Raw genomic sequence first — 17,500 nt, forward strand, 5'->3', positions numbered from 1 at the left:
TAGGCAAGTTATTGTGAAATGATGGCTTTAGATAATCAATATATATATATATATATATATATATATATATATATATATATATATATATATATATATATATATATATATATATATATATATATATATATATATATATATATATATATATATATATATATTTATATATATTTATTTATTTATATATATATATATATATATATATATATATATATATATATATATATATATATATATATATATATATATATATATATATATATATATATATATATATATATATATATATATATATAAAGAGTTCAAACCTCTAAGAACTGTCTAAAATTTCCATCGAAAATTTTCCCAGCCTGTTGAGATATTTTAATTTAAAGATCAGAAAAAGGACTTTTTCTTTGCAACAAAAGTGATATTGCAGAACATACACACAGGAGCCTGATTTTAGAGGAACTTTTCAAACGACATTTAGAGGTTTTTGCATCCAAACTCTTCATTTATTTATTTATTACATATTTGTTTAGATTTTTCAATACTGTGTAAAGTTTCCTTGCAAAAATTTTAAAGGAGGGCTAATAATTGTATGCTTAACTGTATATTGAGTAAACAAAAACAGAACATGACAATATACCGTATAATGTCGTTTTACAGAAGAACAAAAATGCAATTTTGAATTGGAATTAGTTTGTTTTTTGTTATTCTTTTAGTGAATTGAAGCGGCCACAATCACTCTTTGGAGTCCAATACATAGTATGTGTAATACTGGTGCTTCTTTTGGTAGTCATAAACATAAAAACCTTGTTAGCCCTAGTTCGAGACTGTTCATATGTGTTAAAAAAAGAACGATCTAATTACAATACACCAAATAAAGGGGTTTTTGAGCTTTGAAGGATGGGATCAGAATAGATTATGGAACTGTCTACACCTGTATTCAGTGTGTGTGTGTTGTGAATCTGACAGAAAGGCATCAGCAGCAGCAGCAGCAGCAGGAGTTCAGACAGAGCACTAAACCTGCTATCAACACCTCGACAGCCGCTGACACATCAACACTTGAGCTCACCTCCTTTAGACTCGAAGTTTGGGATGCCGTGCATGATGACGTGATGGAGAAACAGGGGTTTGTTGTTGATCTTAATGTGGCCGGAGAGCAGACCGCTGAAGTACTGCACATATCTGGAGCAAAAAGAAAAGATCGTTAAAAATATTAATAAAGACTAATTAGAGGGCAACATTATTGATAAAAGACAGCACTGAGATATTCTATTCTTTTTAATAAACTGTATTGTCTATTCCACAGGGGTTAGAAAATTAGACAGAGGCTCACGCACAATAGCAAAAACACACTTACATATTTTATTTTAAAATCGTATTTTAGAAGAACCCTTTTTTATGAGAGAATGTGTACAAGCCCGAGACATGTCAAAAATATAATTAAATGAAAAAAATAATTTAATTTTAGAAAAATTCAATGTTTTTAAATGAATATTTTTTGTTTACTGTATTTATTATTGAAATGACACAGGCTTCTACAAAAATATAATAGGAAGATGTACAAGAGGCATCATTGTGGGAAAATATATATATTTTTTATTTACATTTGAACAAAAAGTGGCAAAATTATTCATAACCTTCTTAATAATCAAAAAAATTGGCTAAATTTATTGGCTAAAACAGCATTCAAACACTTTCTATAATTGTTGACCAGCCTTTTTGCATGTCTCCACTAGTATTTTTGCCAATTGGTCAGATTTTCAATTGGATTTAAGTCAGGACTCTGGCTGGACCACTGCAAAATGTTAATGTTTTTGTCTGATAACCATATGTTTACCACTTTGAAGTGATCAAAAGTACTATAAAAACAGTATATTCATTCATTCATTTACCCTTAGCTTAGTCCCTGATTATCAGGTGTTACCACAATGAAATGAACTGCCACTATTCTAGCGATTGTAGATGTACAGCTGATGCCCTTCCAGCCGCAACCCAGTACAGGGAAAACAGTATATAAAAAGCCCACAGCATAATATACATTGCTGTATGAATATCCATTACTACTACTACTACTACTACTGTCCAAAATAAATCTGATTTAAGAAAAAAAAATGCAATTTAAAATTAGTTTTTGTTAATATTTTAGGTGAATTAAAGCAGTCACAATCCCTCTTTTGAGTCCAACACATGGTTTTGTGACATACTGGTGCTTCTTCGATAATCATAAGCAAAAAAAAAAAAAAAACCTTGATAGCCCTAGTTTGAAACTCTTAAAGGTGCAGTATGTAAGTTGTACACCCAATGGCTAAACTAGGTATTGCACCCCTGGTTCAAAACACACAAGAGCGCCAGATTGACGACATCAACAAGGGCTGATTTAAACTGTGTTCTAAATGAAAGCAAAGGCACATGCTAAAAGGAATATTTTCCATTTTAAAACAAGTTTTTGTCATAACCAATACCTGTAATTAATATTTTTGGAAACAGCTTCTATTTCTTAAAGCTGAGCAACAGAAATCAATGACAATGCTCCATTCAGGTACACCTCATGTGCTTTATTCAGTGTTAAATGCGGATGATGTGAGTTTGAATGCCATTTTACATGACATTAATTGCCATACTACTGAAAGCAGCAGCAGATAGTTCACCTCAGATCTTGAAAATAAAATAAACCATTTAAAATTAAACTTTAGATCTGTGACTCAGTGCAAACCAACACATATTAGTGATTCAGCATCTAAATTTAATAATGTTAAAGACGTTTAATATGTATTAATTAGATTATAAACCTTACTATTTTGCTGGAGTGCAGTAAGTGCACTATTCTGGTCTTCTGAACGACTGTCTTTACATTTATGTTTGGTGCAAACAGCCAAACTGCTTATCACTGCAAATCCGGAATGAACTGCCAACAATTCCGGCATGTTTTACACAGCGGATGCCCTTCCAGCCGCAACCCAGTACTGGGAAAACATTATATAAAAAGCATATAATATACACTGCTGTGTGAATTTCCATTACAACTACTACTGTACAAAATAAACCTGATTTAATGTAAACAAACCATGACTCCTGGTCTATGATTAAAGCATCCCCCTGTTTATAGTTTATATTTGCATAGCAATTTTACCACTTTTTCTTTATTACAAATACTTTTAATAACCTTTTAAACGTGTAAAACTCATTGTTACGATGCAGCTAATCACAGAGAGTTGGATCAGATCTTTAAATCCCAGTTTCTTTGCAAATCCTGTTTTATGGACATTATTATATGCGTTACTAAAAAGACATGGTAATATCTGTCAATCACATTGGTGGGTGGGGGGAAAACCACAATCCTACATCACATTGTGGTTGGCCTCAAAAACACTAGGATTGGGTTCCTATTTTAACGTCAGGAAATTGTTAAAAAAAGACTTGTGTTTTTATCACTCCAGTATGACGGTGGACACACTATACCTACACACAGATCTTTCCAAACATCTGTCTGTTTTTCAGCATAGGAGCCCTTTAAATTACACAGTGAAGTGAAAAATACTGTCCACCACTGGAAGTCATACAGTACACTTCTTCTTTCCTCTTGGAATCAAGCTCTCACCATGACTCTGCCTTTCCATTTTCCATGAAGGGAGCACAAGTATGTGCCCAATGAAATCTAGTTTTAATGAAGCCTGAAGTGCCAGTGCTTCCATATACAGATGGAATGCCCGATTCTGTAAAAGCAGCACATCCGTAGCCAAGTGTTCCCTTATGAGGCATAAATGAGTGTGCAGAGGTGGATACTCAAGCACAAAGAGGATGTATATAGTATAGTTACAATGGGTTGGTAACTATACTGTACTATATGGTGAGGTCCAAAAATCTCCAAAACAATCTGTTTATTTGTATTTTATTTAGTTTAAAATAAACAATTTAGCTTACCCAATTAACCTATAACATGTCTTTTGACTTGTGGGGGATACCGGAGCACCCAGAGGATACCACGCCTACATGGGGAGAACATGCAAACTCCACACAGAAATGCCAACTGACCAAGCCGAGGCTCGATTCAGCGACCTTCTTGCTGTGAGGCGACCGTGCTACCCACTTCGCCACCTTGACGCCCTATAAATATAGCATTTCTGAGTTTATAAATTGCATCATTTGCATATAAGACAGTGCCAGCTCTGAGGCATGTGGTGAGGCGCTCATAAAGCTAATCGTGCAACATCATGCAAAGTATAATTAATCTGAAGTCCCCAGCACACTGCTGTAGGGCACATTCAGGTAAACAACACATAACTCCACCTATCAGAACTAGACGAAGCATTGGTTTGCATGTTTGTGCTGCAGTTATCATTGAGCGAAGCTCATAAATGTGAACAATGGCTGAAACCCAACACTTACAATGAGGGTCAAACTCATAAAGCAGAAAGATAAGAGGTCAGATGAGGAAAACAAAGCAGCACTGACCTTCTCTGGGAAGGCTGACCCACAGGAAGCACTTTATCTTCATAAAACCTCTTCATGGCAAACCTGTCCAGAGCCTGGTCGGCACTGCAGAGACAAAGCAGACACTAGTGTTATTGCAGATATTCGGGTGAACTGAACAAAAACAACAAAAATATAATTGGCTGCGTCCGAAACCGCCTACTACTCAGTAGGTACTGCATTTGAATTTAAACGTACTACTTGGCCGTCAGAAAAGTATGTTCTATACAGTATGAATGTGAAAAGTATGAATGGAATTCGGACGTACTACATCCGCCATTTTATCATGGTCACGTGACCTACCTGCGTCAGTTGCGTCGCCTCACTTCCATTCATGAATTTTCTCACGGGGCATTATGGGATAGCGCAGCGTGCATGGGATGCGCACTTCAGAATCTCGCCGGAAGTAGTAAGTCATCCGGGTACTTCTCGCCTACTGATTTTCGAATTCTATGAATTCGGACATACTACTCGGCTCGCATACTGATTTTAGCGTACTATATAGTATGGAAGTATGCGGTTTTGGACGCAGCCATACTCTTTATACAGTTGAAGTCAGAATTATTAGCTCCCCTGTTTATTTTTTCCCCTTATTTGTTTAACAGAGAGAAGATTTTTTTCAACACATTTCTAAACATAATCATTTTAATAACTCATTTCTAATAACTGATTTATTTTATCTTTGCCATGATAACAATTAATACTATTTTACTAGATATTTTTCAAGATAGTATTCAGCTTAACTAGGCTTAACTAGGTTCTAACTTAGTCAAGTTATTGTATAACAGCGGTTTGTTCTGTAGACAAACAATGAAATAAATATTGCTTAAAGGGGCTAATAATTTTGACCTTATTATTCTAGCCGAAATAAATCACTTCCTTTCGAAGAAAATATATCATCAGACATACTGTGTCAAATTCCTTGCTCTGTTAAACTTGATTTGGGAAATATTTTTAAAAGAAAGAAATTCACAGGAGGGTGAAACATTTTGGCTTCAACTGTATATACAAAGTATGCAATTTACTTGAAGTATTTTTGGCTATACTAATAGCATGAATAAGCTTTTAAAATGAGGGATGAATTTGATTGGCATAAATTTGTAAAAACCTGAATTGTCAGTTTAAATCTCTAACTTTTGTTTCTTACAATTTACGCTAGCAATCCTTGGAACTGGAAATCTGTAACTGTCAAACTTTAAATTAAGTTTTAAGCCTAAAACTATATTAATCAATTAATAGGGGCAATTCATTCAGACATGGTGGTGCTTCACATATAAGAGGAACCACACTTAACATAATAAACACCAACACTTAACATAAGCAACACAAGCAATAACTGAAGAAAAAATATGATGATGATGATAATGATAATAATAATCTATAATAATAATAATAATTTATAAATAATAAAAACAATAATAATAATACTAATAACAATACTACTACTACTACTACTACTACTACTACTACTACTACTACTACTACTACTACTAATAATAATAATAATAATAATAATAATAATAATAATAATAATAATTAATAATAATAATATATCGAATAACTACATTAATTAAGTAACCAAAATGATTTAGGCACAAAAGTAAATTTATACAACTTGTGGAACATCTTACTGTCCTTAGACAGCTAGCTCTCTGCAACTCTCACATGGTCGCCCACTGAAGCTAAGCAGGGCTGTGCCCGGTCAGTACCTGGATGGGAAAGCTAGGTTGCAGCCGGAAGTGGTGTTAGTGAGGCCAGCAGGGGATGCTCAATCTATGGTCTGTGTGGGTCCTAATGCCCCAGTATAGTTGCGGGGACTCTATACTGCTCAGTGAGCGCCGTCTTTCGGATGAGACGTTAAATCGAGGTCCTGACTCTCTACGGTCATTAAAAATCCCAGGATGTCCTTCGAAAAAGAGTAGGGGTTTAACCCTAGCATCCTGGCCAAATCTGCCCACTGGCCTCTGTACATCATGACCTTCTAACCATCCCCATGTCATAATTGGCTTCATCACTCTGTCTCCTCTCCACCAATCAGCTGGTGTGTGGTGTGCGGTCTGGCACAAAATGGCTGCAGTCGCATCTTCCAGGTGGATGCTGCACACTGGTGGTGGATGAGGAGATTCTTTCATTGTGTAAAAAGCGCTTTGAGTGCCCAGAAAAGCACTATATAAAATGTAAGGAATTATAATTATTATTATTATTATTATTATTATTATTATTATTATTATTATTATTATTATTATGTACAGCTACGCACGTTGCATGCGCCGTGGGTCTTGCCGATCACTTGATGCAGATGTATAAACCAGGCTGGTGGTGGGCTTTATGACATACTGCAGCCAGCCCCTAGGGGGGCGATGTAACAACTAGGACCTTCACTCAAAAGGAGGCATGAGACACACTTGAGCTGAAAGCAAATCAGATTGCTCTCTTTAACCAACGCAGGCTTTTGTTACCTTTTTTAACTTAATAAACTGGTATTTCTGTCTCCTCTCCACCAATCAGCTGGTGTGTGGTGTGCGGTCTGGCACAAAATGCCTGCCGTCGCGTCTTCCAGGTGGATGCTGCACACTGGTGGTGGATGAGGAGATTGTGTAAAGCGCTTTGAGTGCCCAGAAAAGCGCTATATAAATATAAGGAAATATTATTATTATTATTATTAGACGTTGCCCAATGGGCATCCACTCAAAATATTTGTTTAAGGGCTGTGTGCTATATCCCATTAGAACTATAGGACTAACGCCCTTAAGATATAGTTGTTTTCTTTTTTAGATTAATTACAAAAAACTACTAATTTCTTTTTTAATTGTTTTATGTTTATTTTTTTTCTTGTTGTTTTCTATCCTATGGTGGCAAGTTTTCATCCATAAGTTTATAGCAGTTGCTTGAGTCTTGAGACTGAAATACGTTTGTCATATTCTTAACAGGCATCTTTGTCTCCGATAAAAGTATGTTAATGTGCTTCATGAAATTACTGGAAGCTTTAAAGCCCATAAAAATAGCATAAATACACTTTTTTTTGCATCACGGATGAATCTGATCAGCATTTAATTGGAGTCTTGAGACAAATCCTCCTTTGTAAAGTGATGTGGTTTGGCAGTTGTTTTTCTGCTCATGTGTTTTAGCCAACACGTGGCCCGTCTTGTGATGTGGGATTAGCGTCTTTCCATAATAAGTGTTCAGAGGAGCATCTTTAATCGAATAAAGACAGGTCTGCAGGTTTTACCTCGCTGATATGTTGCTGTAATGCATGTACGCAGCCACAACCACCCCAGTTCGACCTCGGTTTCCCTGCACAAAGACATGGAGATTAGATTAGACGTCTAAATTTACAGTATGTTTAATGGAAATCATATTAGGTTGTTTATAGTTGTACAAAGCAACAAATATAATTATGTCACAATGTTACGGTTAACTTCAAAATAAAAAAAAATAGATAAGAAAGATAAACATAGAAATAACATTGCGTGTGCTTTATTGCTTTACTCTTTTTCATGTTTATAATGAAAAGGAAGCAAACAAAACCAGCCTGATCTCACGAGAAAACGTAGGTATTTTACGTTTTGCCAGTTTAGTGGCTAATCCGTACAAATTTGTATGAGTTCAGTCATATGAAAATGTACGATTTTGAAAAGGAGGCGTGGCACTAACCCCACCCCTAAACCCAACCGTCATTGGGGGATGAGCAAACCGTACTAAATTGTACAAATTAGATTGTACGAATTCATACAAATTAGCCACTAAATCTAAAAGTTACGAATTGCCATGAGATTTTGTTGAACAAAACACGTTTCTCAAGAATGTTCAATCTTTTTTTTTTTTCAAAACAATATGCAAAAAAAAAAAAAAAACTATACATTTATTACAAATTAAATTGATATTTGACAGTTGAGGACATTTTTATATGGCAGAAACTTCATATAATGGCAACAAGTATGAATCTGATATTATGATTATATAACTTACATAAAACACTAAAGTGTCTATATATGTGGTTACACTCAGTAAACAGCAGGGAGTTCGGTGAACATGTATGAATCTGATAGTATGATTATGTAACTTATATAAAACACCCCAGTGTCTATATCTGTGGTTACACTCTGTAAAAAGTGGTGAGTTTGGTGAACTGCCGTGTAATAAATAAAGTAAAATAAATAAATAAATAATGAATGAATGAATGAATGAATGAATGAATGAATGAATGAATGAATAAATGTATAAATAAAATATATATATATATAAATAAATAAATACAAAAAAATTTAATAAACAAATAAATGCACAAATGAATGAATGAATAAATAAATAAATATATAAATAAATAAATACATAATTTTTTTTTATAAAAATATAAAAAATTAATATATAAATGTATAAATGAATGAAAAAATGTAAATAAATAAATAAATGTATAAATGAGTTAATAAATAAATGTATAAATAAATAAATAAATACATAAAAATAAATGAATCAATGTATAAATAAATAAATAAATAAATAAATAAATAAATAAATAAATAAATAAATAAATAAATAAATAAATAAATAAATAAATAAATAAATGAAACGTATTGCTGATTAAAATATTTTTGTCAGGTTAGGAGCTTTAACAAAAAAACAATCATGTCATTAACTTCAAATAATGACAAGATTTATGAATCTGACCAATTCTGAGAAGGATGTTTATTTTTATATATGCATTTATTTTAGTACTGGAAATAAATGAATCTAAACTAGCAAGACCACTCCAAACTGGTCAAACTTTTTTTATTTATTTACATAAAACGTGACTATGTATAAAAAATTACACGTATTTTATTATTATTTTTTTTATTTTGCAGTAACAACATAATAATTTAACCCATTAACTGTCATATTTGGAATTCACAGTTGAAAATGCATATTATATTTAACTAGTCAAGATAAGTTTGAGTTATAAATGTTTTATTCATTTATTTATTTGTTGATTTTAAATAGTGTAATGAAAAATGTCCTGTAAACTAATATGACAGTTTCTAATGCTTTTTCATATTTTAATAATGACGGTATAATTTAAATAATAGGAATGCTACTACACTGAAAAAAAATGATGTCTGCAAAATTGTTGCCAATAAACAACAATCAACTTAATGTTCAATCTAATTTGTTTGTTTAAGTTCAGCCCAAATAAATTGTTTACAACTACTTAACAAAATGAGTAAATCCAGGGAATCATCTTTAAATATTTTTTCAGTGTAATACAATACTACAAATACAACACCAGAGTTCAGAAGTAGTATAAACAAGCCAAACTTTATGATACTTTAGGTCAGCAAAGAACTTACTGTGCACAACTGTTTTCATGTATGGTTTGAGTCATTTTGAACACAGTTTCTGAATGAGCGAACATTTCCAGCAGCATTAGGCCTCATGTTTCCACAGTTACAATGAACAACAGCAGTTGCTATAACAATGCAGTGTTTATGGTTTCCTGTTAAAACGCCTGCATTTTTTGTGCGTTTAGAACATTTTAGGCCCTTTATAGATGCAGACCACAAATTCTCATACTTCTGAACCCATTGAGAAAACACTGAGAGATAAAATTTGACAGAAACATGCTCTTTTGGTATGGAAACATGTTTAAGAATTCGAACTTAGACCCCATTACTCAAATACCTTTTGATCTAAAAGCTATTTTATTTTTTATTTTAAAATAAACTTTTAAATAGTTTATTTAAAAATAAACTAAATATATAAAAATTTAACTTATTTTATTGTATTTTATTTTTATTTTGCTGACAAGGAATTATTATAATAATAATAATAATAATAATTATTATTATAATTATTATTATTATCATTATTATTATTATTATTATTATTAATGATAATAATTTTAAACTATATATTATGTGAGTTGGTCATCTAAATCATAGTAAAAAAACTGGGTTTTAATTTAATTTAATTTAATTTAATTTAATTTAATTTAATTTAATTTAATTTAATTTAATTTAATTTAATTTAATTTAATTTATTGTCATTTATTTTATTTACTTGTCAATTTGGCAACCCTCCTGTTTTTCCCGGGATTCTCCCGTATTTTACAGTTCTATCCCGCTATCATCCAGTAAATGTATTTTCCTGTATTTTCAGTCTTTCTCTAAAGGGTGGCAAAAAACATTAAAGAGCTGAACCTTCCTATATGCAACCAATACCGCCGAACCACCAGGGGCCACCCCTTGCTTCTAAATGTGAGTCTGTTCTGTGTTTTTGTAATTTTAGGCATGAAAGAACTTTGAAATAAATATAAAAATGGCACAATTCCCTTTCCTTTTCATTACAGATCGTCTAATTGGAATTCAGGTGAATGTGCTCGGACGTGATGAGATGAAGAAGTTGTTACTCCACCCTGTTCAAAGTGTCATTATGGGCGTTTTATGTTATCACTAACGTGGTTTAAGCGGTGTATCTGCGACAGAGAAACTATAGGTTTTGGGAAACACTTGTCACTACATTGTTTTTTTTCCCAAACAATGCATCGATGGGAAACACTCCTGACTTGATGTCCATTGAAAAGGACAAAAAAAATATATACTTAAATACAGCATATTAATATTAATTAATATCATAACTTGGTCTCATTTACAGGAGCCTCAAAAACTGTGAAAACATCTTTGGAACATAATTTGTCGTCGACTTTAAAACTGACATTTCTGTAGAATGTCCCAAATACTGAACTGTATGTATGAAACAAAAAGTGGAAATAAAATATAAATATAATAACATATTTTTTACAATCACTAGACCATATCAGGACAGACCTGCGACCCACTGAGAACCAGTGCTTTAAAAGACAAACCCACAAAAAGCCAAAAACAAGTCCATTTTTCTGACGTTTACACTCCCTTTCATTAGCGAGGCTCTTAACGATGCCACTATCCTCAAAAAACAACAGGACGGATTTTACAATCCAACTTTAAAATGCATAGTCATCAATCTAATGTTTTTATGTGGTCACCAGCAATGAGACTTAACCAGATCAAAAGAGTCAATTCATTTAAATTGCTTAAGAAAACAGGTTTGCCCGAACCTCAAGACTAGGTCAGGCTAAGGCTTTCAAAACAATGGGGAGGTAATCGCTTTACAAGTCAAATCTTTAATGACCTTTAAATCACACTGTTCTGACCACTGTGACCTTTAATGACCCGCAGCACCACAGTGTTTATAAAAGAGCAGCCTGAGAATGCCATCTACTGACACTACACTACTATTTACTATGTATGGAACAAAACTAAAAAAATTCAAGTTATTTGATAGTAATAAAGGTAGTTTAAAAAGTTATTAACAGCGCACACAGCTTGTGATTTATCATTTTATTCACACTTTTTAACTGAAAATTGGAATCTTGATTTCTGCTCTGACATTTGTTGTTGGTGACTTTTATTCTTTTACATTGAATTGAATAACTTTTATTGAAATTTATAGCCACATGAAACTATATATTCTTTGAGTTGGTCATGCAAATAATGGTACAAAGACTGGGCATGAGTTGCCAGTTAATTTAATTTAATTTAATTTAATTTAATTTAATTTAATTTAATTTAATTTAATTTAATTTAATTTAATTTAATTTAATTTAATTTAATTTAATTTAATTTAATTTAATTTAATTAAGTTTTTATAATTTATTAAGCTATATGCAGTTTATTATATAATATATTGTTTTAAAATATTAATTATGCTAATAAATATCTATGTGTATATTGAATTTCTGTAACAGACAAGATTTCCAATGCAATTTTATTTACACACACACACACACACACACACACACACACACACACACACACACACAAATATATATATATAAATATAAATATATATATATATATATATATATATATATATATATATATATATATATATATATATATATATATATATATATATATATAATATTATAACAAAATAAAAATTATTATAAAAGAAACTATAATGGAATATTAAACTGATACACCTAACACAAAAGTAAAAATGATTATGAATGATTATGAATTAATTATTATTATCCTTGATATTATTTTGAATAATAATTAGCAACTATATATTCTATGATTTGGCCATATAAACAATGGTACTTCTACTAGGTAATGAGTTGCCAGTATTTAATTTAATTTAATTTTATTTTATTTAATTTTATTTATTTCACATAAAATCTTGTCTTGACCCATTTAACTTGACTTATATAAAAGTAAAGTGACTACTTTAATGTTTCAAATACCATAAAAGAAAAGAAAATATGGGTGAAATAACACTCCATAATCAACCAGCATGTATAGTATGAATGTAAAAATTAAACAGCACGCTAATTCTTACCTGTACTTATTAAAATCATTTTGTGTCTATATGCTATAATGTATGGGACCATCTAATGCACAGTTGTCAAACTCAGTAATGCACTTGTACTACCTCACAACACAGACTAGTATTTTTTTTCCATACATGCCCTTTTTTTAGTGAAAAAAGCTTCAATTCTGATAGCAATACAGTACCTTGTTGTGTATGACCACCACGTTGTGACTGCCAGCGTTCATCCAAGTGTCCATGGCTTTGCAGATGCTGCAGATCTTATCCAAAGCAGGAGCGTGATGATCCGGCCAGCCAAAATCCAGCACCTCACACAGAAAAACACACCACAGTACCAAAGTAAGAACACAGGAACAAACACCAACATCGGCCAGCAAAAAATAAAAAAATTAAAATAAATAAATAAACACCCATCCAGTTAAATAAAACTCACTTTGGGATTCAGCTTGGAGATATCCAAGCGCTTTTCACTGAGGTTGAAGAGCTGCAAAAATAATTATATGATTAAAAAGATTAAATAATATTTAATTATATGATTAAATATAATTAAAACAAATTATATAATTAATAAATTAATATAATGATTAAATATTATTGTATAATTAAATCAAAATAATAAACAATACACAAAAACACACCATTGCTATTGGATTATTATAAAATAAAGCATATAATAAACAATATGCATATGTAAAATGTAAAGCATAAATAAGAGTTTAGAGCATAAGAATAGAGTTTCGCATACTCACCAGGTAGTTGTCTCCATGTTTGGAGCGCAGCATGTTTGCCACTTCTTTAATGTTGGCGCTGTAACTGGGCTCCTCTGCATTACTGGGAAAGGTGACAGAAATGATGCGCTCGGTGATGTAAACCAGATCCACCTCATAGTTCTCCTCCATGGCCTGGATCAAACTCAAACTCCTGCACAAATTAGAAGACCAGAGAATGGTTACAGAACAACTGCAATAATAACTGTATTAAAGCTGCCCTATAATGAAAATCTAGGTATAGATTTAATTAATTATTATAGGAATATTAAAAGATCAGTATATGGAAATGGGCATACTGTGAGCCCCAGACAACACTGTTTCCTCTTTCTCATGTACACTACCTGACAAAAGTCTTGTTGCCTATCCAAGTTTTAGTAAAAACAAATATTAACTTGACTTCTAGTTGATCATTTGGTATCAGAAGTAGCTTATGTGAAAGGCAAAGGCCTCTAGATTACGCTTATTTTACCAAAATAAAATATGATCATGCCTTGATTTTGGATTATTAAATTAGGACAGTAAGGTCTGACTTTGCTTAGACAAAAGTCTTGTCACTTAACAGAAATAATGTCTAGTATAGAATATAAAGCCATGGTGCAGTGGAAAAAGAAAGATTGTGTCTGACTCCCATGAGCTTGGAGGACTGCATCCATACATCTTAGCAATTACTCAAATCACTTATTAGTAACATCATCTGGAATGCCAAAAGTGTTCTATCAGGATTTCATCAAGGAGTTCATCTTCAATGCCTCATCCTTCATCTTACCCCAGACATGCTCAATAATGTTCATGTCTGGAGGACTGGACTGGCCATTCCTAGAGCCCCTTGACCTTAACTTTAATTTAGAGTCTAAAGTATAAGGAGAGCTATCCTGCTGAAGAATTCGCCCTCTCCTGTGGTTTGTAATGGGCAGCACAAATGTCTGCAGAACTCTCGCACGCCCCAATACTGAATGTAACCCCAAACCAAGATTTTTCCTTCACCAAACTTGACTGATTTCTGTCAGAATCTTGGGTCATGCGGGTTCCAATAGGTCGTCTGCAGTATTTGTGATGAATGGGATGCAGCTCAACAGATGATTCATCTGAAAAATCTTCGGCCACTTTTCCAAATGATCGTCTAGAAGTCAAGTTTTTATTTGTTGCTCTTACAACTGGGATCGACACGTGTAAATTCCACGAGTGTAAAACCCCGGTGAACAAAGGGCCAAGACAAAACAAACTGTGACGAGACTCACGGGCCATGCCCTCCACATTTGCATACATGCCTACTTTAGGTTATTCATCTGCACCTGACAAGCAGCCATGCCATCAAGCTCTGAGATCATAAAAAAACCTCTGACCCTAATGCTGCGTTTGATAAGAAACATTTTCTAGCGAAACAACAAAGATTAATTTCATCCATTTATAGTTATTTTAAGCATACATTTCACTTACTATCATACACTTACTATAATAATAATAATAATAATAATAATAATAATAATAATAATAATAATAATAATAATAATAATAATAATAATAATAATAATAATAATAATAATAATATGAGACTTATGACACGGTGGATCAGCGGTTAGCACTGTCGTGTCACAGCAAGAAGGTCATTGATTCGAGTCCTAGCTAGGCCAGTTGACATTTCTGTGTGATGTTTGCTTGCCCGTGTTTGTGAGTGTTTTCTCCGGGTCCTCTGGTTTCCCCCACAGTCCAAAGGTATGTGCTATAGGTGAATTAAATAAACTAAATTGGCTGTAGTGTACACTCTCAGAAAAAAAAAATGGTACAATATTGTACTAAAGAAGGTACAACCCTTGTGTTGAGGGACAGAATTGTACCTTAAGACAAAGAAACTAATTTGTGCCATTGCAGTTTGTACCTTTAAAGACATCATTTGTACCATGGAAAACCAAAATGAACCTTTGGTTTTTAAAACCTACAGATGCAATATTGTACCTTCATCAAAGGTCCATAAAGTCCATATCTGATCCATTAAGGTACTGTCACAGTGACAAGACACTTTATACCCTAACAGGATCAAAAATGCTTACCAAACATTTAAAATGCTCTAAATATTTAGTTTATGATACCTATATATTTTTTTTTGTTTAACCAGTTGTTTTGTATTAATGTATTATCGAACCTAATAATAAATGTTTAAGAGTTTCTTTAAACATATACTTTTAAAAGATGATTCATGTTTTAATATGGAAATTATTTATAAAATCCCTTTGCCTTTCCAGTCATTTTTTCCATAGGTATTGTAATAAAGAAGTTGTTCAACACTTTTATATGAGAACAATTGTGTACCTTGAGTTCAGTTGTACTATAAAAGGTACAGAACAGTATCACAAGAAGTCTTTTCTGTACCATAAGGTACAATTTTTACAATGGTACAAAACTGTTCCTTAAGGAACATTATTTGTACCACAGTGTTACTTTTTTTTTGAGAGTGTATGCGAGTGTGTGTGAATGAATGTGTATGGATATTTCCCAGTACTGGGTTACAGCTGGAAGGTCATCCACTGTAAAAAAAACATATGCTGGATAAGTTGGCAGTTCATTCCGCTGTCTCCTGATGAATAAAACACTAAGCCGAAGGGGAATTAATAAATGAATGCTTGAATGTAATGCCAAAACTGATCTTCATTTACTTGTTCGTGTGTCAGACTAAAGAAGAGGAAAAACATTAAGAGATGACATCATTAAAATCAGCATTTTTTTTTTCTTTTTTAGATGAACGGCTCACCTCCAACATGTCAGCACTGAACAGCCTATTAAATGCATGTCTGATGTTCAGTACGGCTTGGATCAAATATAGTGGGGAAAGATTGATTTGGGAGATAAAGAAACGAGATATGAAACTATCCTGCGTGCCGTGTGTGCAGCAGGGCAAACCAAAGAAAACAGTTCACGCGCATTGGTGAGCTTTACGACTGCCAAAGATAAAACCACAATCAGACCTGCTATCTGTGACCTCACTCTCTCACTGCGTCTGGATTTAATGTTTTATATTCAGTTTATATTTCATATAATGTAATACGATCTGTACACTATATGTCATATACAGATATATTATCTTCATTGTTCTTTTTGTGTTATACATTCATTCATTCATTCACTAATTTTCCTTCGGCTTAGTCCCTTTATTAATCAAGGGTCGCCACAGCGGAATGAACTGCCAATTATTCCAGCATGTTTTACACAGCTTATGCCCTTCCAGTTGCAACCAAGTACTGAGAAACATTCATACACAATCAAACACATACACTGCAGCCAGTTTAGCTTACTCAGTTCACCTATGAGGAAATGGTATTGCTATTTTAATTATTATTATTATTATTATTATTATTATTATTATTATTATTATTATTATTATTATTATTATTATTATTATTATTATTATTATCTGTTCTAATTATTATTATTCTAGACATTGAATACAAATAATAATAACAACAACAACAACAACAACAACAACATTATTATTATTATTATTATTATTATTATTATTATTATTATTATTATTATTATACAGTGCTCAGCATAATTGAGTACACCCCATTTTAAAAATTAATAGTTTTATTAATCTTTCAGTAAATATAGGTAATACATTTCGATGAATTTGAACAAAACAGATTTCTTAAACAGACATATATATTTATTAAAATAGTATTTTAGTCACTGAATATCTTTAGAAATAGAAAGATAATACATTTAAATGCATGCAAAATATTGGGGAAAAATACAAACTACATTTCAACAACATTTTGTTCTTTTATTTTAACCTTTTTTATGCTTCTTTTGAATTTTCCTCTTTTTTAAATATTTCATTTATTTTTTTCCCTATTATATACATTTGTGTGCAGTAATTTTGGACTTTATGGACCTTCTGTACTGACTAACCTAATGTATATGCTCAGAAAATA

At 32.1% G+C, this 17,500-nt stretch overlaps 1 protein-coding gene and 1 long non-coding RNA gene across 51 annotated transcripts in view; one reads left to right on the top strand and one right to left on the bottom strand.

The window, feature by feature from the left end:
- LOC141376212 (uncharacterized) overlaps positions 1-2,214 on the top strand; it is a 23,024-nt gene extending 20,810 nt beyond the window's left edge. Inside the window, exon 4 of the long non-coding RNA XR_012385644.1 lies at positions 955-2,214. This is a non-coding gene — a long non-coding RNA (uncharacterized lncRNA). The remainder of the gene's footprint in view (positions 1-954) is intronic.
- tns1b (tensin 1b) overlaps positions 1-17,500 on the bottom strand; it is a 488,173-nt gene that overhangs the window by 121,617 nt on the left and 349,056 nt on the right. For all 50 annotated transcript variants that reach the window (XM_073913184.1, XM_021479035.3, XM_073913181.1 and 47 more), the window contains 6 exons: positions 13,554-13,725; positions 13,238-13,288; positions 12,990-13,112; positions 7,685-7,749; positions 4,438-4,521; positions 1,055-1,167 (listed from right to left, as the gene is read on the bottom strand). In XM_073913184.1, coding sequence (XP_073769285.1) covers positions 1,055-1,167; positions 4,438-4,521; positions 7,685-7,749; positions 12,990-13,112; positions 13,238-13,288; positions 13,554-13,725 — 608 coding nt within the window. The remainder of the gene's footprint in view (positions 1-1,054; positions 1,168-4,437; positions 4,522-7,684; positions 7,750-12,989; positions 13,113-13,237; positions 13,289-13,553; positions 13,726-17,500) is intronic.

Source organism: Danio rerio, chromosome 9, assembly GCF_049306965.1.
Source record: "Danio rerio strain Tuebingen ecotype United States chromosome 9, GRCz12tu, whole genome shotgun sequence".
Lineage (NCBI taxonomy): Eukaryota > Metazoa > Chordata > Actinopteri > Cypriniformes > Danionidae > Danio > Danio rerio.